Source organism: Dipodomys merriami, unplaced genomic scaffold, assembly GCF_024711535.1.
Source record: "Dipodomys merriami isolate MVZ:Mamm:240054 unplaced genomic scaffold, mDipMer1.0.p SCAF_41, whole genome shotgun sequence".
Classification (NCBI taxonomy): domain Eukaryota; kingdom Metazoa; phylum Chordata; class Mammalia; order Rodentia; family Heteromyidae; genus Dipodomys; species Dipodomys merriami.
The window spans coordinates 2703019-2729542 of record NW_027205715.1 but is presented as its reverse complement, the minus strand read 5'-3'; the positions used below and the strand labels follow the sequence as shown (position 1 = coordinate 2729542).

Here is a 26524-nt window from a genome sequence, read left to right as displayed (position 1 = left end):
CACCAGTGGAATTTCCAGATCCTCAGGCCTCTACGCCAGCGATTGGCCTAATAGGGCTACGTCCCCGCCTCCCCACTTCCTGCCGCCAGAGGGTCCGCATTCCACTTCCGGTGTGCGTTCGCCTGTTCTCGCTTTCTCGCGTTAATGGCGGGTGGCGGCTGCTGAGCGGGACGCCGATAACCGCTGCCCGCACAGGGGGGAAAGTGTTTCCCTACCCCCTATTTTGTGTCCGCTTGCAGTGCCGGAGTTCGTCAGCATGTCTGTGGTACCGCCCAATCGTTCACAGACGGGCTGGCCCCGGGGAGTCAATCAGTTTGGTAACAAGTACATCCAGCAAACCAAGCCCCTCACCCTGGAGCGCACCATCAATCTGTAAGTACCGGCGCGGCCCTGGGGGGCGTCTTTCCGTTCTCTCGAGAGCGCGCCTAAATGCACGGACCTCCTTCCGGCGCGACGCGGGCCGGCCGGCCGCTGGCGGGTCCCCCGCCGCCTCGGCGCTCCGACGCCCACCTCCGGACCCGTGCAGGTTACGCTTGCACAGGCCGCGTCCTCCCCGCCCGAGGCCCGAGGCCCCTACTCTGGCGAGCTTTCCTTGTTCTCTTTTCTGTTTGAAAAGAAGCCTTGCGTCCACTCTGTCCTGTGTTCTTCAGTCATTATGGGTAAAGCCGAAGTTTGCTTTGAACTCTCTTTTCCCCACCCCTCCAAGAAGCAGCCAACTGCAGGATGTGATTTTTATCCGTCAGGTACGATGGTTTTTTTTTTTTTTTTTCAGTGTTTGCATAGCACGTGGATGTTACTGTTTTGGAACGTTTTTATTTGACATAAGTGATAATAATCTTTTTTTTTTTTGCAATAAACTTCGATATTCACTTGTAATGCATAAATCTGGTTTTTCCTTTCAAGTGTTGTATAGTATTTCACCTAACGGCATTCAGGTATTCAGGTCTACTTAAACAGTGTGTATTCCATGCACCCACCCAGTAGGGTCCCTTCTCCCATTTAGAGTTTGGACGCTTTTGCCGAGTGTGGGAGGAACCAGACCAGAATTTTGCCTTCTGGAAACTTCTTTGTGAGCTGCTTGATTTTTTCAACATGCCTTTCTTTTTTTAAGGAAACGATTGCTTTCTCAAAAGTAATGTTTAAAATACAAGTAATCTTGCTGTAGCAAGTAATTGCTATCGGGTGTATGTCTTGCTCAACAAATTGTCAATGTACTTTTTGGAGGTTTCTGAGTGAATTTTTAAGGCAGCATGGTAGTGCTGTCTTAAAAAAAAAAAAAAAAGGAAGAAAAGGGGCTGGGAAGGTGGCTCAGTGGTAGAGCGCTTGCCTTGCATGCCTGAGGCCCTGGGTTTGATTCCTCAGCACCACATAAGCAGAAAGAAAAAAGCCAGAAGTGGTATGTGGATCAAGTGGTAGAGCACTAGCCTTGAGCTGAAGAGCTGAGGGACAGCACCCAGGCCCAGAGATCAGGTCCCACAACTGGACCCCCCCCCAAAAAAAAAAAAAATGGAAGGGCTGGGAAGGTGGCTCAGTGGTAGAGTGCTTGCCTTGCATGCCTGAGGCCCTGGGTTCGATTCCTCAACACCACATAAGCAGAAAGAAAAAAGCCGGAAGTGGCGCTGTGGCTCAAGTGGTAGAGTGCTAGCCTTGAGCTGAAGAGCTGAGGGACAGCGTCCAGGCCCAGAGTTCAGGCCCCACGACCAGATTCCCCCCCCAACCCCCCCAAAAAAGGAAGAAAATGGCCAGCGTAGGTTGGTATACGTTTTAAAAGGATGAGAATTTTCTGATAGTGGTATTCTGGTAAGACCCTAGGTGTTTTTCTGTTAAATAAACCAACTTCCCCATGTCTTCACAAAACACCAGAAGTGACTTGAAATTGGAAAGATGTTTATTGTTCTTAGCAAAACAGGTGCTGGCTTGGAAATTTAGATAGTGTGAGCTGTGTATACTTTAGAATTCGTTGTGTGTATGTAAATTATAACCTTTGTGCCCGTTAACACAGGTAGTAAGTAGCACTTTTAAGTTTCTATCATTGAAAAAAAATCCTCAGAAGAAAGGATTGGGTTGTGATTCAGGAAGAGAACACTTGCCTGTCCTGCACGAGGCCCTGTGGATTCCATTCCCAGCCTTGTAAAGTTAAAAATTTAAAAATGTGAAAGCCGGGGCTGGGAAGGTGGCTCAGTGATAGAGCGCTTGCCTTGCATGCCTGAAGCCCTGGGTTTGATTCCTCAGCACCACATAAGCAGAAAAAGCTGGAAGTGACACTGTGGTTCAAGTGGTAGAGTGCTAGCCGTGAGCTGAAGAGCTAAGGGACAGCACCCAGGCCCCACGACCGTCCAAAAAAAAAACACGTGAAAACATACCTTCTGTATTTCTTGCATTGATGAGCTAAAATTGGACCTACAGTGATTTAAATTTTTTCCTTGATTATGGATCAGTTTGCATTAGGTCATTATATAAAATTGGCAAAACAGTTGTGTTTTCAACAGTGTCTTAGTCTTTGTTTCATTGATTATGAGTTGATGATAGTACTTTTCCTCTTTATATAAATAACAATATTCAGATACAATCATTTTGTTGTGAAGTTCAATTCATCTGGATGAGTAGTGACCTATTACATTGAATACGAACCCACTCTCAATATTTTTTTAGGGAAGGTTTCACGAGTGCCATTGTCTCAGGTAGTGTGCATCCATAATGCTAGAAATACAGTGGTGAGGAAATAAGATAGACTCCTGCTTTATGATGCTCTTAGTGTAAGAGGAGTATTTATACGTCTAGACTAGCACAGTTGAACATTTTAACATTTCATCTTGATATCTTACTGATGTGGGAGTTGGGCCTTGCGATAGAAACGTATTGCGGCTATTCTTAATCTTTCTTTTCTTTTTCTTTTTGCCAGTATTAGGGCTTGAAGTTAGGGTTAAGGTCCTGTCCTTTAACTTTTGTTCCGAAGTCTAGTGCTCTACCACTTGAGACCCAACTCTGTTTCCAGCTTTTTTGGTGGTTAATTGGAAATAAAAGAGTCTTAATGGGCTTTCCTGCACAGAATGGTTTTGAACTGCTATTTTTCTCAGATCTCAGCCTCCTGAGTAACCAGGATTGTAAGTGTGAGCTAACAATCCTGGTTCCTTAATCTTTTCTGACTCAGGCTGTAAGGATGTAAATCATTTAAAAAATAGTTTGGCACCAGGTGTTGTATGAGATAACTTCTTGCTAATGATGATGGTGTTTGATTCAGTATTGAATCTACTAGGAAAAATATTTAAAATGTCCTGGGAGTGGTGTATTTCATTATTTTAGAGTTTATGCTTAGAGTTTAGCTTGTGAATTGTGTGTGTGTGTGTGTGTGTGTGTGTGTGTGTGTGTGTGTGTGTGTGTGTGTGTGTGTGTGTGTGTGTGTGTGTGTGTGTGTGTGTGTGTGTGTGTGAAAACTAGGGGCTTGAAAAAGGGCCTCACTCTTGCTTAGCCTTTCATTCATGGCTGGTGCTCTATCATTTGAGGCATACCCCCATTTCCGGCTTTGTGCTGGTTAATTAGAGATAGGAGTCTCAGGTTTGTCTGCACATGTTGACTTGATCCTTAGATCTCAGTCTCCTGAGTACCTAGGATTACAGGTGTGTGTTTTTTTATTTTTTTTTTCTGTTCAGCAACTTTGATTTCCCTTTTCAAGAACAGCTAAGTAGATTAAGTAGTTGACTGTTGATGTCAAGGGCATTTGTGTGTGTGTGCAAGAGTGTGTGCACGTGTATATGTGCATGCGCACCTGCTTGTTAGCTCCAAGGTTTCATTTCTGAGTCTAGGTGCTGTCCCTATGCTTTTTGTTGTTGGTGGTGGTTGTAGGGCTTGAACTCTGGGCCTAGGCACTGTCCCTGTCTCTTTAGCTCAGGGCAACCACAGAGCCACTTCTGGTTTTCTGGTGGTTAGTTGGAGATAAGAGTCACATGGACTTCCTGCCTTGGCTGGCTTTGAACTGCGATCTTCAGATCTCAGCCTCCTGAGTAGCCAGGATGACAGGTGTGAGCTACTGGTGGCCAGCTCCCTGAGCTTTTTTTTTTTTTTTTTTTTTTTGATCGACTAGTGTTCTACCACTTGTGTTTCACTTCCTTTTTTTCTTTTTCCTTTTTTCTTTTGCTGGTTATTGGAGATGGGAGCTCCACAGACTTTTCTGCCCCAGATGGCTTCAAATACTGATCCTCAGACCTCAGCCTCCTGAGTAGCTAGGATTTCAGGTGTGAGACACCAGCACATGGTTTGTCAAGGGTTTTTAATGGATAGCTTGCTCTTCAGCCATGTATTACCCAAATATTCTTATTGAAAAACTTATGCATAATATATGATCAAATATAAATGTGTGATTTTAAACTATTCTTAAAGATTTTCTTAGGCAAATATAGCTTAGAAAACAGTAGAAACTGTACTTTCAGGTTTTTTTTTTTTTTTTTTTTTTTTTTTTTTTTTGGGTCCGGTTGTGGGGCCTGAACTCTGGGCCTGAGTGCTGTCCCTCAGCTCTTCAGCTCAAGGCTAGCACTCTACCACTTGAGCCACAGCGCCACTTCCGGTTTTTTTCTTTTTGCTTATGTGGTGCTGAGGAATCGAACCCAGGGCCTCAGGCATGCAAGGCAAGCGCTCTACCACTGAGCCACCTTCCCAGCCCCCTACTTTCAGGTTTTTATTTTTATTTTTCCCTTGGTCATGGGGCTTGAACTTAGGGCCTGGGTGCTGCCCCTGAGCTCCTTTTGCTCAAGGCTAGCACTCTACCCTTTGAGCCACAGGTCCACTTCCGATTTTTGAATAGTTAAATAGAGATAAAAGTCTCATGGGGATTTTTCTGCCTGCGCTGGCTTCAAACTGTGATCTTCAGGTCTTAGCCTAATGAGTAGCTAGGATTACAGGTATGAGCTACTGGCGCCTGCAATATTTTCAGGGTTTTTTTTATTTATCTTTTTGCTGGCCCTGGAGCTTGAACTCAGGCTTGGGTGCTGTCCCTGAGCCTCTTTGTGCTCAAGACTAGAGCTCTTCACTTGAGCCACAGCTGCACAAGACTAGAGCTCTTCACTTGAGCCACAGCTGCACTTCTGGCTTTTTTCTTTTTTCTTTCTTTCTTTTTTTTTTTTTTTTCTGGTCGTGGGACCTGAACTCTGGGCCTGGGCACTGTCTCTCAGCTCTTCAGCTCAAGGCTAGCACTCTACCACTTGAGTCTCAGTCCCACTTCCAGCTTTTTCTGCTTATGTGGTGCTGAGGAATCGAACCCAGGGCCTCATGCATGCAAGGCAAGCACTCTACCACTGAGCCACCTTATCAGATCCCCAGTTCTGGCTTTTTTTTTTATTGGAGATGAGTCTCATGGACTTTTTTCTGCCTGGACTGGCTTTGAATCGTGTTCCTCAGATCTCAACCTCCTGAATAGCTAGGATAACAGGCATGAACCACTGGTGCCCAACTTAATATTTTCAGTTTTTTTTTTTTTTTTTTTTTGGTGGTTCGTGGGGCCTGAACTCTGGGCCTGGTGCTGTCCCTTAGCTCTTCAGTTCAAGACTAGCACTCTACCACTTGAGCCACAGCACCACTTCTGGCTTTTTCTGCTTATGTGGTGCTGAGGAATAGAACCCAAGGCCTCATGCATGCAAGGCAAGCACTCTACCACTGAGCCACCTTCCCAGCCCAATATTTTCAGTTTTTAAATAAGAGAATATTTGCCCTAAATATGATGGCTAGACGATTTAAATGAGAAATGATGAATAAGGACAGTGAATAGAAAAATACAGAAAGCTATGAGGCTTTTAGTAGGTTCAAAGAGGAAGGAAAGCAGAAACTTTTACCTATAAAAGGTTGTGTTTGAATAATTTGAGGGAAGTTGAGAGAAATAGAAAACTGTTGGAGAGATGCTGATGGATAACAGTGGCTCAGTATTATTGGATAAAAAGGATGAATAATTAACACTCATAATTTAATACAATTTCATATTAGTAGTGAGGAGAACCAGGTTGGTAATTGTTAGTATAGCAGCTGTTAACTAATAAAATTAGAGGACTAGCACTACCTATAAATAATCACTTCTAAGCATTTAGAGATGTTAGGGTACAGTTAGTATGCCATTAAATCACATGGGAGCTCTGGTTTTAAGAGTCCAAATAACGGGATTCTCATCTCTTTATATGCTTAGCTAGTTATGTAACTATGGGAAAATCTTATGTTTTGTGAGCACAAAGATAAACTTTGTCCATGATTTCTTTATGCGTGACTAGTATTTGTTGTGGTAAGCATGGGCATCAATTCTCATGGTGCATTTTTGTCTTTGGATAACAGGTACCCTCTTACCAATTACACTTTTGGTACAAAAGAGCCCCTCTATGAAAAGGACAGCTCTGTTGCAGCCAGATTTCAGCGCATGAGGGAGGAATTTGACAAAATTGGAATGAGGAGGACTGTAGAAGGGGTTCTGATTGTACATGAGCACCGGCTGCCCCATGTGTTACTGTTACAGCTGGGAACAACTTTCTTCAAATTGTAAGTGTTGTTAGAAATTAATACCAAGACATTGTTTAGTGGGATGCTGTTTCATGCGCGTTTGGAATACAATTTTAGTCCTTGGTCATTAATTTCAGCAAACTTTTGTTAATGGCATCTTCAGGAATCTTCAGGGGGGAAAATGATGATTATTTTCTCTAGTGCAGTGTGTACTTATTTTCCTAACTAGAAATCTGCACATTTCTTTATATTTTGATGTTAGTGATTGAGCTTTGTAGAAACCCCATGAAACAGATCAGACTAAGCTCAGTTTCTAGATATCAGTGTAGCATTACTAAGAGCATTTGCTGTTATTGTTTCCTTTAGGATGATGTCCTCTTCTCTTAAAAAGTTTAATTTTATCATTTGAGCTCATAAGTCTATAAATATATACCCAGTCCGCAGTTACTTGGTCAAAGTATGCTAGAAATCTAAAATACTTAGACATTCTTAAACTAATCTTATTCCTGAGAACTAAAAAACATTTCTGTTGCTCAGCCTTTCTAGACTCCATTTCTTCCTGAGAGGAGAGTGGAATGGATTTTGGCCAGTAATTGTATTTATGCTGTTAGGTATTTTTCTGTGTAAAGCTAGGTGGATTAGTATGAACTCAACGTTCCACTGTACTCTTCTTTTGCCTTTGACATTTGTTTTAGTTGCCTTATGTGATGTTGAGATGTTTTATTCACTTCAGTGATAGAAATGATTACTGTATTATTTCTGTAATCCTCAAATTATATTAAGTTGCATACTGAAATTCTTAATCTTTGTACAGACCTGGTGGTGAACTTAACCCAGGAGAAGATGAAGTTGAAGGACTAAAACGCCTAATGACAGAGGTATTTTTCTATTTAATCTCTGACAGTTTTATTGCCAATCTGAATACCACCAATTTATAATGAGATTTTATTATGTCTAATGAAAAAGATAAGATTATATGAGATATTTAATTTTTAATACAGAAAATAGACTCAAGTGTTAGTATATGTTCTTTAAGTTGAATTCACACAATTTATCTTACCATTTTGAAGTCAGTCTAATAACTGTTGTAATAATGGTGATAAATGACCAACTTTCATTTATTAATCACTTTGCTAGATACTGATTTAAGTGCATTACATGCAATAACTTTTTTTTTCTCCCCCCTGGTGATTGAGGTTTGAATAGTGCCTTAGACTTGCTAGGCAAGTACTCTAAAACTTGAGCCATATCTCTGGCCCTTTTTCACCTTAGTTATTTTTCAGGTTAGTGTTTTTATGATTTTCTCTGGGCTGGCCTTGAACTGTAAGCCTCCTATCTGTCCCTCCATAGCTCAGATTACAGACATGTGCTACTATGTCTAGTTGAGATGGGAGTCTTGCTCACTTTTTGCCCATGCTGGTCTGTTCTCTGCCTCCCAAATGCTGAAATGAGAGGTCTGTAAGGTAAATTTAAATAGGTTTAATTAGGTAGCTGATAAAGAGAACATCACTCGGTATTCAGGCAGGAAGAGAAGTTTATTTTATATTACCAAACTGCTGCCCCACTGTGCTTGGTGGAAAAATGTATGGCTGAAGGGGCAGAGCTTAGGTCCTGCCTGGGTTCAAGTAGGGAAGGGGAAGGGAGAAGGTGTGGCCAGATGATGGAAGGTATGGCCACACCAGATGGAGACCAGATGTGGGACTCTTAGAGCCTGGGGAGTGGTGACCTCTGAGGAGGAGGTAACTGCCTCCAGGTGTGCCAGTTACCTAGGTGATACAGGTACTGGGTAGAGACTTAGCCAAGATGTGGGGAACCCACGGCCTGTTTGGCCCCAGAGCAGACCGTACATGGTCTTCAAGCCTGCCCACAATACTCCTCTAATCATCATAACAGCTCTAAAGTAGGTATTATCATTAATCCCATTTTACAGATAGGGAAATGAGGGCACAAAGTGTTTAAACAACTTGTTATTATAGAGCCAATGTGTAGTAGAGCTGGAGGTTTAAATGCAAATGGTTTTGTCCCAAAGTAGAATTTTGGGTAAGAGAAGTCTGTCTTAATATACCTGCTTTTGCATATACCTTTTATATTTTGCCTAAGTTATACTATTTTTAAGATTTCTGATGTCTGTTTCTGAAGAGTTGGAGCCAAATGCATAGAATTAGAAGTTTTGGAGATTGTAGAGGTTTTCATTTTTAGCATACTTCCTTAATTAAAAAACGAATACACTGTCTGAAAAGCAAAAGGGAAACAAAACTAAGATGAATCACTTGTAATTCTACTCTTGACCTACAGGTTTTTCTAGGCATTAGTTTGGTTTTTGGAGATGACAAGGTCTCACTATGTAGCCCAAGATGGCCTCAAATTTGAGATTCTCCTGCCTCTGCCTCCTGAATGTTAGAAGTACAGTCATGCACCACCATAATAGCTTTTAGTATTTTTTAAAGTGCATTACAGTTCTTAAGGATGCTGTACTGTGCTTCATTTACATATAATAGAATCTACTTGCTTACCTCTAATTCTGAAAACACTACTAAAAAGGTAGAATATCTTTAAAAAAGAAATGAATTCAAATGGGGGGCACAAAAATGAGATTATAGCAAATGAAAATGGGGGTGTCTAGAAAGCAGATAGCTAGATCATAAATGACTTATCAGACCCCTTGGGGGGATGTTGGAGGACGGGGGTGAAATTCAGAATCCAGTACTGAAGAACACCAGTAAGGCTGAAGAATTTGAAATGTTAAGTACCTGTGAAAGTGGGCACATGCATGGGTTGGAAACCAGATTGACGAAGTCTATGTAGGGTGTATTTATATATTAGATCGTCTTTCCTACTCTGTATAGTTAGGCAAGACTGGCTGATGATTGAGTCTCTGTAATAATTGACCAGAAAACAGCTACCAATGAAAAATAAGGAGATAAGAATAAGGGAGTTTCCCTTCTGGCTACTGAGACTTCCCAGGACTTGATACTCCTAGTTCAGAATAGAGCAGAACTACACAGAAAGTATCCTAGTAGCTGAGAGAATGTTAACAATTACTGCAGGCAGAAAACTAGATGTGTTTTTTGGAGATAGTGACCAATCCAAGAACAATTCTACGTGATAGATTTGTATGCTAGAAGAGTGCTCTACCATTGAGCTAATTTTCCAACCTGAGCAGGCTTCTCTTAAGGGTTCAGTCTTAGTACCTATCAGAGGAGGAAAAAAACACTAACAACACCTCATGATTTCATCTTTCTTTTTTGGGGATCAACCATGGGGCTTGAACTGAGGACGTGGGTGCTGTCCCTGAGCTCCTTTGTTCAAGGCTAGAGCTCTACCACTTTGAGCCACAGTGCCACTTTTGGTTTTCTAGTGGTTAATTGGTGATAATAGTCTCAGGGACTTTTTTGCCTGGGCAGCTTTGAATTGAGATCCTCATATCTCATCTCAGCCGCCTGAGTAGGTAGGCTTATAGGCATGAGCTACAACACTTGGCTACAAAAAATGCCTTTGATTTGACATCTTGCTCATCATTTTTTTTTGAGTAAGCTTAGTAAGAAAGAGATAAAAAGAAGCAAAAGGAATAAAAAAATGGAAATATTCATAATTGAAAAAACTGATTTAATATAAGCAAGTTTTGGTAGCTCATCTTTCTAATCTTACTTAGGCAGAGATCAGAAGGATCACAGTTTAAGGCCAGCCTGGGTAAAAAGTTGGGGAGATCCCAACTTTGCTGATGCACACAAGCTGGGTTTGGTGAGCTCAGCTGAAAGGAAAAACATTTAAGTAGGAGTATCTCAGACTGAGACTGTTACCCAGGTAAGATCAGCAGATCCTATATGGAAAAATTAAAAAAAAAAAAACAAAACTAGTGAGGCCGGGCACCGGTGGCTCATGCCTGTAATCCTAGCTACCGAGGAGGCTGAGATCTTAGGATCACAGTTCAAAGCCAGCCCAGGCAGAAAAATCTGTGAGACTCTTATCTCCAATGAACCACCAGAAAAGTGGAAGTAGTGCTGTGGCTCAAGCGGTTGAGTGCTTCCCTTGAACTGAAGAGCACAGGGATAGTGCCCAAGCCCAGAGTTCAAGCCCCATGACCCCCCCCCCCCCAAAAAAAAAAAACAAACAAACAAAAACTAGCTGACGACTTAACTGGTATTGCACTTGTGAAGGCTCTAAATTAAAACCCCAGTGTTACCCAAACAAAGCAAAAACTAGGATTAATATTCTTTGTATAATAAGAAAAGGTATTGGATCTATAAAACAAAAATCCCTTAGAAGTGTCCTATCCAAAGGGAAAAAAACCTTACACATGCTGGAAAAAATGTCAGTGACAACAATAAACAAAATATCAGCACTAAAATTGTATCTGTAACTTTAGAACTTAGCCTGAAGCAAGGATTTAGTTTGAAATGGCCTGGCTGTCACAAAAAAAAAAAAAACATTAATTCTATTGGATTAGAATGTAAGGATATAGAGATGGCATGTAGGAGAGGAAAGACTAAATTCATGGGTCTCCAGAAGGACCAATAGAAACTACAAATAGAACTGAGGATAAAGAAGAATTAGCATAATTTGAGCAAATTTCCCCAACACAGACCACAAGTTATGAGATTGAAAACTCATAACTCTAAAATAAATGTTTATAAATCCAAGGAAAGGCATTGCATCCCAAAACTTTAGATCAATAGTGATGAACAGAAGGTACCCAAAGTTTCCCTAATGGAACAAGTGGCTAGGCAGTGAAATAGATTAAATACAACCATCAAAATCAGAAATGGCAATGCCCAGAAATAATGCTGGAAGCTAAAAGATCCTGGAGCATTCCTTTATAACTCTGAGAGGATTTGATTTCCATCTTAGAATAATATCTAGATATGTGGGAGGCTGAAAAAAATAGGAGAGGCCAGCCCCAGCAGGAAAGTCTCAAGACCTCTTTCTTAATCCTCATCTGGATACTGTGGCACACCTGGCATTGTAAGCTATGTGGGAGGCTGAGACCGGGAAGATTTTAGTTCCAGGCTAGCCTGGGCAGAAAAATCTGAAGAACTCATGTCAGTGGAGGGAAGCTTGATGTGGTGGCATGCACCTAATACCCCAGCAATGATAGGAAGCCTTAAATAGGTAGATTGTAGTCCAGGCATATGCCAGGACAGAAATTAGATTCTGTCTCAAAAATAGTGAGCAAAAGACTGTGTTGGAGAGAACAGAAATTAGATTCTGTCTCAAAAATAGTGAGCAAAAGACTGTGTTGGAGAGAGAATCGTAACACTGTAGGAAAAGAGGCCAAGGTGAAACCCTAAGACTCCAGATGTGAAGCAGGGCTGAGCACATCTAGTATAGAGTGGAGCATAGCACGAGTGTCCCTTAGAATGAAATTGATAGAGTGAAGTTAGAATGTAGAAGAAAGTTTAGTTGTTTTAGACAACATGGGAATGAATATAGTGATAGCAAAGGAATTGAAAGAAAAGCATAGCTGTACAAAATAATAAATTATACTTTTAGTTTACTAATCACTGCTATGACTGATAATTTGACTTAAATATTTACTGATTTAATCAGTGGTAAACTGAGGATTTTGGGAGATGGGAAGATGATTTTAAAAAACGATTTTTCCAAAATCTCATCTTTTTAGTCTTTTTTAGACTTTTAGAAATGGGAAGTAGTTAAGAAACAATCATAGGACAATTTTTTTTTTAATGTACATTTAGGACTGGGTGTGGTGGTAAAGCCCAAGCAACTTGGGAGGTGGAGGTAATGATCAGTCTGAGACTGGGTAAGCAAGACCTTAACTAAAAAGTAAACTAAAGCTCAAAGGGGTTGGCTGGGTCATGCGGTCATGCTCAAGTGATAGAGTGCTTGCCTAGCAAACAATAGGCCCTGAGTTGTTCAAACCTCAATATTGGCTCTTCTCCCCAAAATTAATTTTATACTGGAGAAATCTGACAAGCACTACTTCAGACAGGTGATCAGAAGTCATATTAATGGTAAGTCATGTTCATAGCATGGCACTTTTACAAAACACTGTGGTCTTCCTTCCAAAACTCTGTAGCCTCAGTCTAGTTGAAAAACATCCTACAAAATAGGATGACTGTTCAGAACTTCCCAGGATCATCAAACACAAGGAATTTGAGAAATAAGGAAAGTGAGCTGGGTGCTGGTGGCTCACTCCTGTAATCCTCGCTTCTCAGGAGACTGAGATCTGAGGATCATGGTTCAATGCTAGCCCGGGCAGGAAAGTCCATGAGATTCTTACCTCTAATAAACCACTAGAAAACTGGAAGTAGTGCTGTGGCTCAAGCAGTAGGAGGCTCTCCTTGAGCTGAAGAGTGCAGGACAGCACCCAAGCCCAGTGTTCAAGACTATGACCAACCAAAAAAAAAAGAAATGAGGAAAGTGTAGTCTGAGGAGAAACGGTGACCAAATGAGGTCTTTTATAAGACTGAAAAGGGTTATTAGGTTAAAAACAAGGATATCTGAATAAAGTATGAACTTCATTTCTAATATGTTCTGGTATTGGATCATTTGTTATGATAGTTATGATGTAATTGTTAATAATAGGGAAAACTGGATGTAGGGCACATAGAAATATTCGGAACCATCTTTGCAACTGTAATTTTAAAACTGTTAAAATAATTTGTTTAAAATTGGTAAGAATGGGGTTGGGAAAGTGGCTTAGTTGTAGAGTGCTTGCCTACCATGCATGAAGCCCTGGGTTCAATTTCTCAGAACCACTTAAACAGAAAAGGCCAGAAGTAGTGATATGGCTCAAGTGGTAGAGTGCTAGCCTTGAGCAAAAGAAGCTCAGGGACAGTGCTCAGGCTCTTGAGTTCAAGCCCCAGGACTGGCAAAACAAACAAACAAAAAAAACCTCTCCACCAAAATGGTTATTAGTAAGTTCATTTACCAGCTATCCTATTTCTTTGGACAGATACTAGGTCGTCAAGATGGAGTTCTGCAAGACTGGGTCATTGATGACTGCATTGGTAACTGGTGGAGACCAAACTTTGAACCTCCTCAGGTCCGTGTTCACTTGTATTTGCTGAGCATTGGGGAAGTGGAAAATTCTAGATATTTTTAAAAAATGATGAAAGTAAAACTTGAAATTTCCCATTCTCTTTTAAATTTTTTTATTGTGAAAATACTGTACAGAGGGGTTACAGTTATATGAGCAAGGTGTAATGAGTACATTTCTTATCAAGCATTGTTGCCTCCTCTGTTTTTTCCCTACCATCCCTTCCCTCCCGCCTCCACAACTATACTCAACTATACTCCTCTCCCCTGCCTAAATTGTAAAGCTCATTTTTCAACATAGTGTCTTGTATATCTCATTGTTACAATGGGTCAACCTGTTTCCCTATTTATTTTTTTTTACCAGTTGTGGGGCCTGAACTCTGGGTCTGGGTGCTGTTCCTCAGCTCTTCAGCTCAAGGCTAGTGTCCTACTGCTTGAGCCACAGTGCCACTTCTGGCTTTTTCTGCTTATGTGGTGCTGAGGAATCGAACCCAGGGTCTCATGCATGCAAGGCAAGCACTCTACCACTGAGCCACCTTCCCAGCCCCCTGTATCCCTATTTAAACATTTTGGTTTTTTCCCTTCCCCTCTTTTTTCTCTTCTTTAGACTAAAACACATTACCCAAACTGAGCATTTTATGAAAACTCTTCAAATACAAAAGTAGAGAGAAAGAAGTCAATCTACCCATAACAATAGCTCATAATTAAACATACTCATCAGTTTTCTTCTGCCATGTTTTCCTTGCCTTCATCTTGGGTCATTTTGAAGCAAAGTGTAGATAGCATTTCAGTTGTAAATACTTTAGTATAAGAGTCATAGAGATTATGATCTTTTCCTTTTTTTTTTTTTTTTGTTGTTGTTGGGCAGGGCTTGAACTCTGGGCTTGAGCACTGTCCCTCAGCTCTTCAGCTGAAGGCTAGCCCTCTACCACTAGAGCATCAGCACTATTTCTGGCTTTTTCTGCTTAGGTGGTGCTGAGGAATCGAACCCAGGGCCTCATGCATGCAAGGCAAGCACTCTACCACTGAGCCACCTTCCCAGCCCTGAGATTATGATCTTTTAAAGAATGATCTTAGTACTACTAATATACTAAAGTAATTTCATAACTTGTAGTATCTAGCACTTATTTTTACATGTCCTGATTATTTCTTTTTTTAAAAAAATATTTGTTTGAATTAAGATAGTCTAAGATCTTTTTATACCTACATGTTGATTACCTATTTCTTTTTCCTAGTAATGTATTTGTTAATAAAAATAGACAAGCATTTCTATTGTGGATACACTCCCTGTTGTCATTGAACTTTGTAGCCTTTTCTCTTGCATGTCTTGTAAATTAATAGATCAAAAGATTAGATTAAGGTTCAGTGTTAACAGCCAGGAAAATTAGGTTTGTCATGGATCATATTTTATTGAAGTGTAACAGATTATAGGTTGAATACCTCTAATCCAAAAATCTGAAATTTAAGCTATTTGGTTGACAAGATGCTAAAAAAGGTTTAGGATTTGAATTAGGGATGTTCAGCTGGTAAAGTCTGCCAACAGTTTCATCCCAAGCCTTTCCAATAAGGAATACTAAATACTATCCCTAAATCTGTCAACCTGAAACAGTGGATATTATCTGTTTCTCAGGAACGCCTTTGCAGGGGGTTTCTGCTCAGGTCTCATGAAGTTACAGCGAGATTGCATCATAAGCCTGAACTGGGGAGGATCTGATCCCAGGCTCACATGTATTGGAGCACCTCACAGTTCCTTCTGAATTGTTGGATTCAGTTTTTCCTGGATGTTGACCCAAGACCTCCCTTCAGTTCCTTGTCATGGGAACATCTCCAAAGGGTAACTCTCACTAAAGCAGCCACTTTGCCCAGAGTGTGCTATTGAAGAGACTGTGAGAGACAGCCACAGGGTGCCCAAATAGGAAGCAATTGTTGGTTATAACCCTGGAACATAGGAGGAGAGGATTCTACAAGGATGGGAATGTCAGGAGACAGATGTTTGGGGGTCATTTTGGAGGCTGGTTCCATAGGTGATATTTTGTACTTTTTTTAAGATTTTAGAAATAAAATTTTAGGTCAGTGCTGTTAATTTCCTGGAGCTAGGAAATTATTAGGGTTGTAATTCTTTTATAAAGAATACACAGACAGCCAGGTGCTGGTGGTTCACACCTGTAATCCTAGCTACTCAGGAGGCTGAGAGCTGAGGATTGCAGTTCAAAGCCAGCCCAGGCAGGAAAGTCCGTGAGACTCTATCTCCAAATAACCACCAGAAAACTGGACATGGTGCTGTGGGTCAAGTGGTAGAGGGCTCACCTGGAGCTGAAGAGTTGAGGGACAGGCCCAGAGTTCAAAAAAATAAAGTTCTGGGAAGGAAGGAAGGAAGGAAGGAGGGAGAAGGGAAAGAAAGAGAAAGAAAGAAAGAAAGAAGAAAGAAGAAAACAAAGAGAAACTTTTTTTTTGTTGGTCATGGGGCTTGAACACTGGGCCTGGGTGCTGTCCCTGAGCTCGTCAGCTCAAGGCACAGTGCCACCTCCAGTTTTCTGGTGGTTTATCAGAGATAAGAGTCTCACGGACTTTCCTGCCTTGGCTGGCTTTGAACCGCAATCCTCAGCTCTCAGTCTCCTGAGTAGGTAGGGTTACAGGCATGAGTCACCAGTGCCCAGTATAAGATAAACTTTTTTTTTTTTGTCGCGGGTGCGTGCGTGCGTGCATGTGTGTGTGTGTGATGGGGCTTGAACTCAGTCGGCCTTGGGCACTGTCCCTAAGCTTTCTTGCTCAAGGCTAGCACTCTACCACAGTTTTCTGGTGGTTAATTGGAGTTAAGAAGTCTCAGGGACTTTCCTGTCCAAGCTGGCTTCGAACCTCCATCATCAGGTCTCGGCCTCTTGAGTAGGTGAGAGCTACTAGTTTACAGATAAAGAGAAACTTAATCATTCTATAAGCTACTTATTTGCCCTGAGGTTTATCTCTTGTATAGGAAAGAACAGATGCTTCTTCTCTTTGTCAGTTTTCAAAAGAAGCAGTTTGTTCCTGTCTTCTGAAGACTAGACTTCATTCTTCAGAGAATAAGGGTAAATTGGGAAGTGATCTCAGAAAGTAGAAGTGCATAGGGGGAGGGAGACCAGAAGCAGGAAAAGTCAAAGACAAAAAAATGTACCTAACTGATGTTAGTAGTTGTGAGCAGGAACTAAACGAAATGCACCTCGTGGCTGTCCATCAAAAGATACAAGGCCAGGGACTCAGATGGGTTGGAGGTGCTTCACCTTCCTTGCAATTTCATGTTGAGTCTAAACATGAGCTGAGAAGACTTTTCAGACTTTGGAAAGGCTTGGAGGCTAAAAAGCAGATAGTGGGACAGTGGCAACAAGCAGGGAACTATCCTACATGTTTAAATATAGCTGCTCTGAACTTTGAGGGAAAGTGAGATGTTGAGACATGGGCACAAAAACACGTTTTAGTGACCTTTCAAAGTATCAGCATATATCAGGACTTAAATATTCTCGATTTATTTTAATGATTGATACTGAGGCTCAGAATTTTCCTACTTGGGCTAGTGAGTGAACATCTTAGTTAATCAAAATCCCTTATAAATTGATAGCTTCTTTCCAAGTCAAGCAAAATGCGTCTGTCTTATATGGTAGATGGATAGGATATGGAGCTGTCCATGTCCTTCCTGTGGAGGCTAGTAAGATTGCCACAAACATCTATGTTCCCAGTTTCACACAGAAGTAATGAGGTGGCTGGCTCAAAGCCAAGTGGAGAAACCATTCTAAACTGTTTTTGTTTCAATTTTGGTTTTCTAACATTCACAAATTGGAGACTGCTTGGAAATAACCTAACGATTTTGCTGGTTGCTTTCTGAATATCCCCATTCATTCATCTTCCCTACCATGGTTCCACAACAACTCCCTTACTGGAGTCTAAGGATAACAAAAGAGTGAGTTTATTTAATAAACATGTGTTTAAAAAGTCCAGCTGGCTTAGATATTAAGACCAGAACTAGAGAAGAGTGGCACCAAAAGGATCTTTTAGCCTCAGAAGAAAGCACAGCAACTTCACTTTAATTTGGGTCATGGTTTGTTGGGTATGAACTACAGGTGTTTGATTAGCATGTGCTGTTTTAAGTTACTTCTCACCTCTTTGTCTTTACTAGTTTTGATTAGTGCTAAGAACTACCAAAGCCTTGCTTGGATAATTGCCTCAATTCATTGTGCATTAGGTTCTGGTGTATAATTATCCTAACTTGAATACTGGTTGGATGTGATGAGAGTATAGTGGGAAATAACATTGGCTTTTATAATAAGGTAAGAATTGAATAGATGTAGTTGAATGTTGGCTTTACTACTTAGCAGCATGATCCTGGGAAAGGCCTTTCTCCTTTTAGCAACAGATCCTATGTAAAAGGGGAATAATGACACTACCTACTTTGGTGCTTTTATCATCCTCTCTCCTTGTATGTATTTTTCAGCATTTTAAAATTGCTTTACTCTCAAATGCAACTTCAGATTTCTGAGTATATTGTGGAGAGATGTAGGAAAGTGTTGTGTGTGTTTTTTTTTCAAGGTAGGGGGAAAAAACATTTTCTTTCCTCTATATCATAATTATTTTTATTTTGGTACTAGGTTGGACCTCAAGGCTTCATGCTTGCAAGGCACCAACTGCTTTAACCACAACTCTTATCCATTTTTGACTTGGTTGTTCTCAAGGTAGACTCTCACTTTTTGCCCTGGCCTCCTATTGACACTTGCTGTTATAGCTGAGATGATAGGAATGCACCTCTGCCCAACTTTTTCTTTGAAAGTGGGGCTCATGAACATTCCCTAGGCTGGCTTCAAACAGAGATCCTCATTATCCCTTCTTCCTGAGTACCCAGGATTGTAGGCATGAGCCATTGCTACCCAGAAAAATGATTCATTCTTGGATATCAGTGTCCTTTTGTAGTTCTCTTTCTCCCTTCAAATTTTCTAAAATATTTTCTCCATTTTAGCAAGTAATTAGACTATCCAGCTGGCAGAACTCCACCAAGATAGCTCATCTGGTGTTCCTAAAGCGTGTGCAGCAGGAGGTTACATCTTGTTAACTATCTCACAGGCTTTATTTAAACTTTTAACATAGTAAACACATTCACACCAGGATTATAAAGTATTTAACTTAGTAATGATATTTAAAAACAGCAGCAATAATTTTGTTAAAAGCACTAATTAAAATCAAATTCATTATATTATAAATTTCCCAAGCCATAATTCCTGTGACTACATATTTGCATTGAGTGTTTGACTGAATTACTACTTGTTATTTTTTACGTCTGAAAACATTTACTTACTAGTACATCTGTTAGGTTCTTGGTCCTGGTAAAGACAAATGAGAAAGGGTTGTATACTATTAGCAGTTTACATTATATTGGGAACTTAAATGAATAAACCATGTGCTAAATGTTATAATAAAATTGTGTTCAGGATATGAGAACTGAGCTCCAGAAAGTTCATAGTTGAGTTTTATTGTCTGAAATGGAGAAATTAATAATTAAAGGTATAGAGGTGTAAAGAATTGTGGCTTTTTAAAACTACAAATCGTTCTTATTTCTTAATTTAGTATCCATATATTCCTGCACATATTACAAAGCCTAAGGAACATAAGAAGTTGTTTCTGGTTCAGCTTCAAGAGAAAGGTAAGTTATTTTGTTATTGAAGATAGCCATCTAAAAAATTTGTTGTGTTTTCAGTATTTGTTATTCTTTCAAGTTCCTTAAATTTCTAGAATTTATTATAAAGCTAAAAAAAGACATACCTAGTCCTCTTAGTTGTGCCAGTAAACTTAACTATAGTCTACACTGTGTTTGTTTGGCTTAGTATTTTGAAATAGTCTTGCTATGTAGCCCAGGGTGACATCAAACTTGGAATGCTGCCTCAGCTTCCTGAATGCTGGGATTACAGGTGTGTTCCACCATACCCAGTACAGGTTATAGTATTTTTAATAACTGGGGCTGTTGATTTTCTAGTGAAAAATCCCAAGAGATTGGTCCTTAAAAAAACAAAATCTCGCCGGGCGCTGGTGGCTCATGCCTGTAATCCTAGCCACTGAGGAGGCTGAGATCTGAGGACTGCAGTTCAAAGCTAGCCTGGGCAGGAAAGTCTGCAAGATTCTTATCTCCCATAAACTTGAGCTGTGGCTCAAGTGGTAGAGCTGTTTTAACAAGTATTCTTTTGTTTTTTTGGTCGTGGGGCCTGAACTCTGGGCCTGGGCGCTATCCCTCAGCTCTTTAGCTCAAGGCTAGCGCTCTACCACTTGAGCCACAGCGCCACTTCCGGCTTTTTTCTTGTTGCTTATGTGGTGCTGAGGAATCGAACCCAGGGCCTCAGGCATGCAAGGCAAGAGCTCTACCACTGAGCCACCTTCCCAGCCCCCTTAACAAGTATTCTTATGTCTGATAATTTTATAATAGAATTTATTACAAACCCAAGGCTGTTTTCTTTTCCAGAGTCAGTAGTTACATGTGATAGTCTGGCTGTTAATAGCATGTATCTGTCTATTGAGAGAACCAGTTTTTCAAATCTCTGTGACCTTTAATAAAACATACTCAAAATTTATTAATGGGAAGTATTTTTCCATATTTATTTTTCTCCAATGTAAAGTTTATTGTATGAGAAATTATACAAAATGAATACTATCTTGTTTGTTTTAGCATTGTTTGCAGTTCCTAAAAATTACAAGTTGGTAGCTGCACCGCTGTTTGAATTATATGACAATGCACCAGGATATGGCCCCATCATTTCTAGTCTCCCTCAGTTGTTGAGCAGGTATGGAAAGTTGAACATTTTGTGATTAATTCATATCAACCGTCAATTTTTAAATCCACAGAACCACTTGAGAAGGGATAATTCTCAAAAAGTTTTTGTTTATAGAGATGAAGACAGTAGGTAGACTGCATGTGTAGACTAAAGATAAAATGTGACCTACAGTGTCTCTGTACTCTTAAATTGTGACACGGTGTCTTGATATTGTGCTCTTCTACAGATATGATGTCCTTTGCAGTTAAGTTTGTAGTCTGTTCAAAGCACAGGTGCCAAAGTAGTCAACAGAAGTATGGGAGAGTGATCTATGAACAGATGTAGATTATTTTGCTATACTATTTTCTTTTTGGAACTTACTCTAGGTCTAAATTGAGGCAGAGGGAATATGGAATTAGACCCTAAATTTTTAGATGGGAGTTTAAACTTTAGGGAGATAGTGTTATGAAACTTTTTTTTTTTTATTTATACTAGTTGAGGGTTTTTTTGTTTTGTTTTGCTTTGTTTTTTTTTTGGGGTCTGGTCATGGGCCTGAACTCTGGGCCTGGGCGCTGTCCCTCAGCTACCACTTGAGCCACAGCGCCACTTCCGGCTTTTTTCCTTTTTTTGCTTATGTGGTGCTGGGGAATCGAACCCAGGGCCTCATGCATGCAGGGCAAGCGCTCTACCACTGAGCCACCTTCCCAGCCCACTAGTTGAGGTTTTTAGAGCCAATCACAGATAAAGAATTTCTAAATAACATGTTGGTTAGAGTCTGGTCAATGTTTAGATTTGACTGTCATGGTACTGGCTGGCTTTGTAACTCTGGACAGACTAGTTTGTTTGTTTGTTTCTTCACCTGTAAATGTGGCTGGTAGTTTGTTCTTTGTGGGGATATAAGAAATGCTTACAACAGTGCTTGGTGGCTGCCAGTACTTCATAAATGTTAGGTAAAAACAACCCACATAGTGGTTCTAGTGTTCTAGCTTGATGAATATGAAATTGGCCTTTCCACTCTATTACTAATCAAACTTCATCTTTTGCTTTTACATTTGGGCCTCTTCCTATAAGTTAAAGTATGACATATGGGTGGAGACAAAACTGTGTTCATTTATTTAAACTCCTGCCTGCAAGATAAAGAAGTATACCTTCCTGCCTTGGAGAAAATTATTGTAAATAGTTAATCAAATTTATATCCCCCCCCAAAATTTGTTTAGTATAAGTATTGATTATTACTGTTATTACTATTATTTATAGTGGGGAAAACCTGTCTTGTAAATGCTAACTATATTAAGGGGGGAGGGGAGAAACAATACCAGACAAATTTCCTTGTCATCAAAAGTGGAAACTCTGTAACTAATACTATTTTTAATAAAGTTTTTTTTTAATATTCAGGTTCAATTTCATATACAACTGACTTCTTGCATAGAGGAGAAGTTGAAGCCGTCTCTGTGAGCACAGCTGTACACAGTGTGGAAGAATAAATGTGGTAGAAGTTCTGGTTTTATCTCTTTTCCATCCCTAAGTCTCCACCTATTTTCTATTTGAACAGTAACGTTAATATGAAGAACTAGATAGTGTAAACAAATGTGATAATGTTAACTTTTGGTTCTACTCATACTTTTTTGTACAACATTAAAGAACATGAACATCTATTTGTATTTTTTTTTTAATTTTAATTTCTCATTAAACTCTAAAAAATCTTAGTTGAAGAGCGTTTTTGTTCCCCTTTAGGCAAGTGACTGTTAAGACCCAATAATAGATCAGTGGAATTTATGGGACTCTTACTTGATTTTGGATTACATAATCCAGGATTGTTGTGGATCTTGTGATGAGGATCTTCCATTATTCTGGGCGATTTTATCTGATTGAATCCAAGTTTCAAATCCTGTACCAAACTTTATATTAGTGAGTTCTTCACAGAGTACCACCAACTGCCCAGTAATTTTTTTGTTTTTTTAGCCAATCCTGGGGCTTAAATTCAGGGCCTAGGCACTATCACTGACCTTTTGTGCTCAAGGCTAGTGCTCTACCACTTGAGCCACAGCTCAGCTTCTGGCTTTTAGTGGTTCACTGGATATAAGAGTCTCATGGGCTTTCCCGCCCAGGCTGGCTTTGAACTGCAGTTCTCAAATCTCAGCCTTTTGAGCAGCTAGGATTAGAGGTGTGAGCACTGGTGCTCACGGTTATATAGCACTGTTACATAGCCATCCAGATCTTAGTTTACAAGCAACAGACATAAGGGGAACCATTAAAACTAGGTCTGTAGTCATGGAGACTGGTATAAAAAGATTGACTTGGAACTTTTTTTTTCCCATAGGATGGGAGTATTTGTGACATTGGGAAATTGTATCTTAATTTTAGGTCCATGGACAAAATAATAAATTTTGAACTCAGATTGCAAAGTTACCTCAGTTTACTCAAGGTTATATGTAGAAATAAGCATCATTTTAGCAGTGACAAAGCTTCAAAAATATTTTGGAGTAACTTGAACCAACTGAATTCTGGGACAGGGTAGGGAACAGCTTTTATGAGTGTAAGAGAAAAATAGCAAATTTTAAAAACTTAGCAACACTGCCCTATTAGGATTAAATGATGGAAAGTAAAAGGAAATTGAGGACAATGGCCTTGGTTGGTTGTGCCATTCCTTAATGTTCCAAATATTTTGTGCATGCTTTATTCGACTTATTGACTATAGGCTTAATATAAAAGAAAACTTTCGAGATATGGGTAATTAAAGAAAACGGATTGGTAAGGTTTTATAGTAAGCAGAAATGAACTTCTTGTCTCATTTTTTTGAGACAGGATCTTGCTTTGTAGCTTAGGCTGGCCTTGACCTCAAGATATTCTAAGTGCTAAGATTACAGGTGTGAGTTGCAATGGGCACAGAGAACTTTTGACTATTTCTTACATTTAAATGGTACCATCACAAGGCTACTCTTCTGAATATTGGGTGATATCAAAGATATATCATTCTGTATTTAGATGAGAAAATCAAAAATGGTTGTGGACTTAATATTTTATTTAGTTGAAGTCATGCCAAACTTTCACAGGGTGGTGAAATGGTGACTAATTGTGCCCATGCTTTGTAGTATGGAACAGCAGTCTTTACATCCAAGGATGAGAACTGATTTTCTTGAAGAAGCCACCAGTTCTGACTAGTCCTTTTCCTTCAGAGTTGTCAGTCTTGCCTCTGTGGTTTATACTAGTTTCTGGTACAGTGTAGTTTTACTAGCTAAGAGTCCAGCTAATTTCTTCTTCAGATAAAGGAAGCAGAAAAGGAGATGTTGGTGGAGCTCATGTTCCATGATTGCTTTTTCACCTGAGCAGAAAAACTACAATGACCACATGGCAGATGTTGGCCCTTACAATTCCAGGAGGGTGGAGAAAGGTAAACCTATTCTGGGTATGATTTATAGAGTGTGTCAGTAAGGAGTGTTGGAGTTGAATAGTCATCCAATTCAAGGCCCCACTTGTCCTTTGTAACTTAAGCTTTGCCCTAGAAATTCTTGTTGTTCTTCTCAGTGTAAGTGTTTGGGTCGGTCAACCATATACTGACTCATGAGCAAAACCTTTGATTCAGGTTGATTTTGAATGTAAGTTTCCTATAACTCAAACACAAATTTTGATTAGTTTTAATTGGATCCTAAGTGTTTTGAATTTCTTGATTGATATAGTAGGATAGTAGAAAGATTCAAGTTTCATAGACTCACGAACATTAGAAGACAGTACAGGGTACATTTATTTAATGCTAAGATCTTTTGATATGTAACTTCTTAATCTACTTCAGGAGTGAACAGTCTTAAATTGTGCATTCCAATGATCTGTATTAAATACTGGAAAGTTTTAACATAAGCTTTCAATTAACACATTTTTAAGTATTTGTCTACAAATGAAAACTTTTTGCATTGCATATCAGTATGTCATCGTATTTTCCCGGAGCAATCCAGTAGTACATATTCTATATGAAACTACTAAGTGATACTAGGAAATGTTTAATATAGTAAGGAGAAAAGTTTTTAAAGTTTTACTTAGTTATTTGCAGTTATACTTAGGACTGACATATTCTTTTGAAGAGAAGTGAAATTTGTTTTTCTAAGTGATGAAGAAAATTGTGATATTTGTAAAAAGCAGGTACCACTTAAAATGGTATTATGATAATTCTGTACATGAACTTGTCTGGAATATTTGAAAAAGTTATATTTTACTGTTCATCATTGTCATACCTTGTAACTAGCATTTAGATATTTAAAGGTTCTATTAAGTTAGCATTGTATTTGGACAAAACATAACCAACTGCAGGCCTATTTTCTTTCATACCGAATTAGAAATAAAAACTAGAAGTTCTTTAAATTCAGTAGGCCAGTAATAGCTTATAATTCCCTTTCTTAAATTATGTGACTCTTCTGCTGTCAGCTTTCTAATGATTTTATTTTCGAAGTTCCTGCTCAGGAACTTGAGGAAAAAATGCTTGGAGTAGCTTTTCTCTATTTGAGTTCCTGAGATTTAATGTTTTTACTAGCTTATAGGGTTTGGAACAGTATGCATGGGCCACAAAGATTGCTTTGGAGAATTTTGTTTTATGTGTTACATTGCTAGAGAAGGCTTAGTGGTTTTTATAGTGTAAGAACTGATTTTTCCCATGCATATTCCTCTTGTTTTATGTCACTTATTGTTTGGGTTAAACTGGACACTTTTAAGCAGTTTGCCTGTGTGATGAGAAACATAATACTGTGATTTGATTTGAGCCATAACATACATCTTAATGTTAGCTCCTGTTTTGAGGAAAACATATGAAGTCTAGATATGTTTAGGTTAAGCCAAGGTGTATTATGTATTTTAGCGAGGAAATAAACAAGTTGGGAAAATACATTGATTATGCTATTCCTTTAAGAGAAAGATCAGTGTATTTGAATTTTTAAACTTTAGCTGATACAGAGTTTAGTGGCCTAAAATGCCTGAGATCCTATGTTTGATCCCTAGTACTGTAAAAAGCAAAAACCTTAGAACTTTTGGTTACTGTGTTCACATTATTGTGTACAAGCCCCATATAGTTTGGCTTTGAGAACTTTTCTGGTATTGTTTATAGGAAATGTATAAAAGAAGTTGTTTGAAGTTTTGGTTATATTTTTATATTTGTAAAGCAAGGGTTTGATTAAGATGGTCATTGTTCTTTTTTATTTGTCATTTCAATAAAAATATTCAAAACAGAATGACTTTGTGATTATTTTTTGGATAGCCCTATGTGTGGGGATGTTGACATTAGTGTGCCTGAAAGAATCTTGCATGGTTCTTTGTCCATGGCTGAGAGCCTGGACCATCAAATGCTGTCCTTCTCTTGCTCCTTGTATTACATGTTCCTGCAGTTGGAAGAGGTCACTGAATTTGGAGCCTGAAAATTGGGAGTTGGAAGTTGCAACACAGAGATGTGATGATAACTTCATGTTCATATGATTAAGAAATCTTTCCTTACTGGAAAGGGGAGATGATTGACTTTTAAACTTCTGAGAAGTTCTGACATAGCATGATTTTTGCTTATGTAGTTCTGTGTAACTAACTCAGCATCTTTAATAGGAATAGTTTCCCTATAGTACAGGATTTTAACTTGTGTTTGTGTGTGCGTGTGTGTGTGTGTATAACAAAACTATAGCCTTTTGGGCCTTTATAATAGATCAAAAGTTGAATGAGATCTGAAGCTGTTGGCAAGGTTGTTTTGAAAACTTTACTACTGTGTATCTATAACAGACACAAAAGAGTTGAGCAAAGTATGAAAGGCTAAAAGTAGAAATGTGTCCATTAATTTAGTTTTCCCTCCTGCTAGGTTCAGCAGTAGAGCACTGGTCCATCTTCTGAACACACCAGAAATCACTGAGTTACTGGATTCAAATCTTTTTTTTTTTTTTTTTTGGTGGGTCGTGAGGCTTGAACTCTGGGTTTGGGCGCTATCCTTGCACTCTTCAGCTCAAGGCGAGCACTCTATCGCTTGAGCCACAGCGCCACTTCTGGTTTTCTAGTGGTTAATTGGAGATAAGAGCCTCACAGACTTTTCTGCCCCGGCTGACTTTGAATCGTGATCCTCAGCTCTCAGCCTCCTCAGTAGCTAGGATTACAGGCCTGAGCCACCGGTGGGTGCCTCGCTTTGGATTAGAATCTTAAGTAACAACAAAATTATCCAGTCTTCTCCAGGATGGTGAAAATCAAATGAGCTCATGAATACATAAGGACAAAATGTTTTAAAAAATGAAATAATCTGTCTAGATGAGAATCTTATTCTGTATAAAGTGCTTTATCTG

General features: G+C 39.5%; 1 protein-coding gene across 1 annotated transcript; it reads left to right on the top strand.

Annotated features, from left to right (window-relative positions):
* The first annotated feature begins 116 nt into the window (after positions 1-116).
* Positions 117-21937, top strand: Nudt21 (nudix hydrolase 21). Its single transcript, XM_069992333.1, has 7 exons — positions 117-372; positions 6310-6510; positions 7286-7349; positions 13388-13477; positions 19057-19132; positions 20147-20261; positions 21627-21937. The coding sequence occupies exons 1-7, from the start codon at positions 257-259 to the stop codon at positions 21646-21648; spliced, it is 684 nt and encodes a 227-aa protein (XP_069848434.1). The 5' UTR covers positions 117-256; the 3' UTR covers positions 21649-21937.
* Positions 21938-26524: the final 4587 nt, after the last annotated feature.

Bases quoted from the DNA above. Each gene is read 5' to 3' on its own strand.
- Nudt21 (XM_069992333.1), top strand. From the start codon at position 257: ATGTCTGTGGTACCGCCCAATCGTTCACAGACGGGCTGGCCCCGGGGA. The intron at 6,511-7,285 runs GTAAGTGTTGTT...ATCTTTGTACAG, and splicing joins GGAACAACTTTCTTCAAATT to ACCTGGTGGTGAACTTAACC. The intron at 13,478-19,056 runs GTCCGTGTTCAC...TTCTTAATTTAG, and splicing joins CAAACTTTGAACCTCCTCAG to TATCCATATATTCCTGCACA.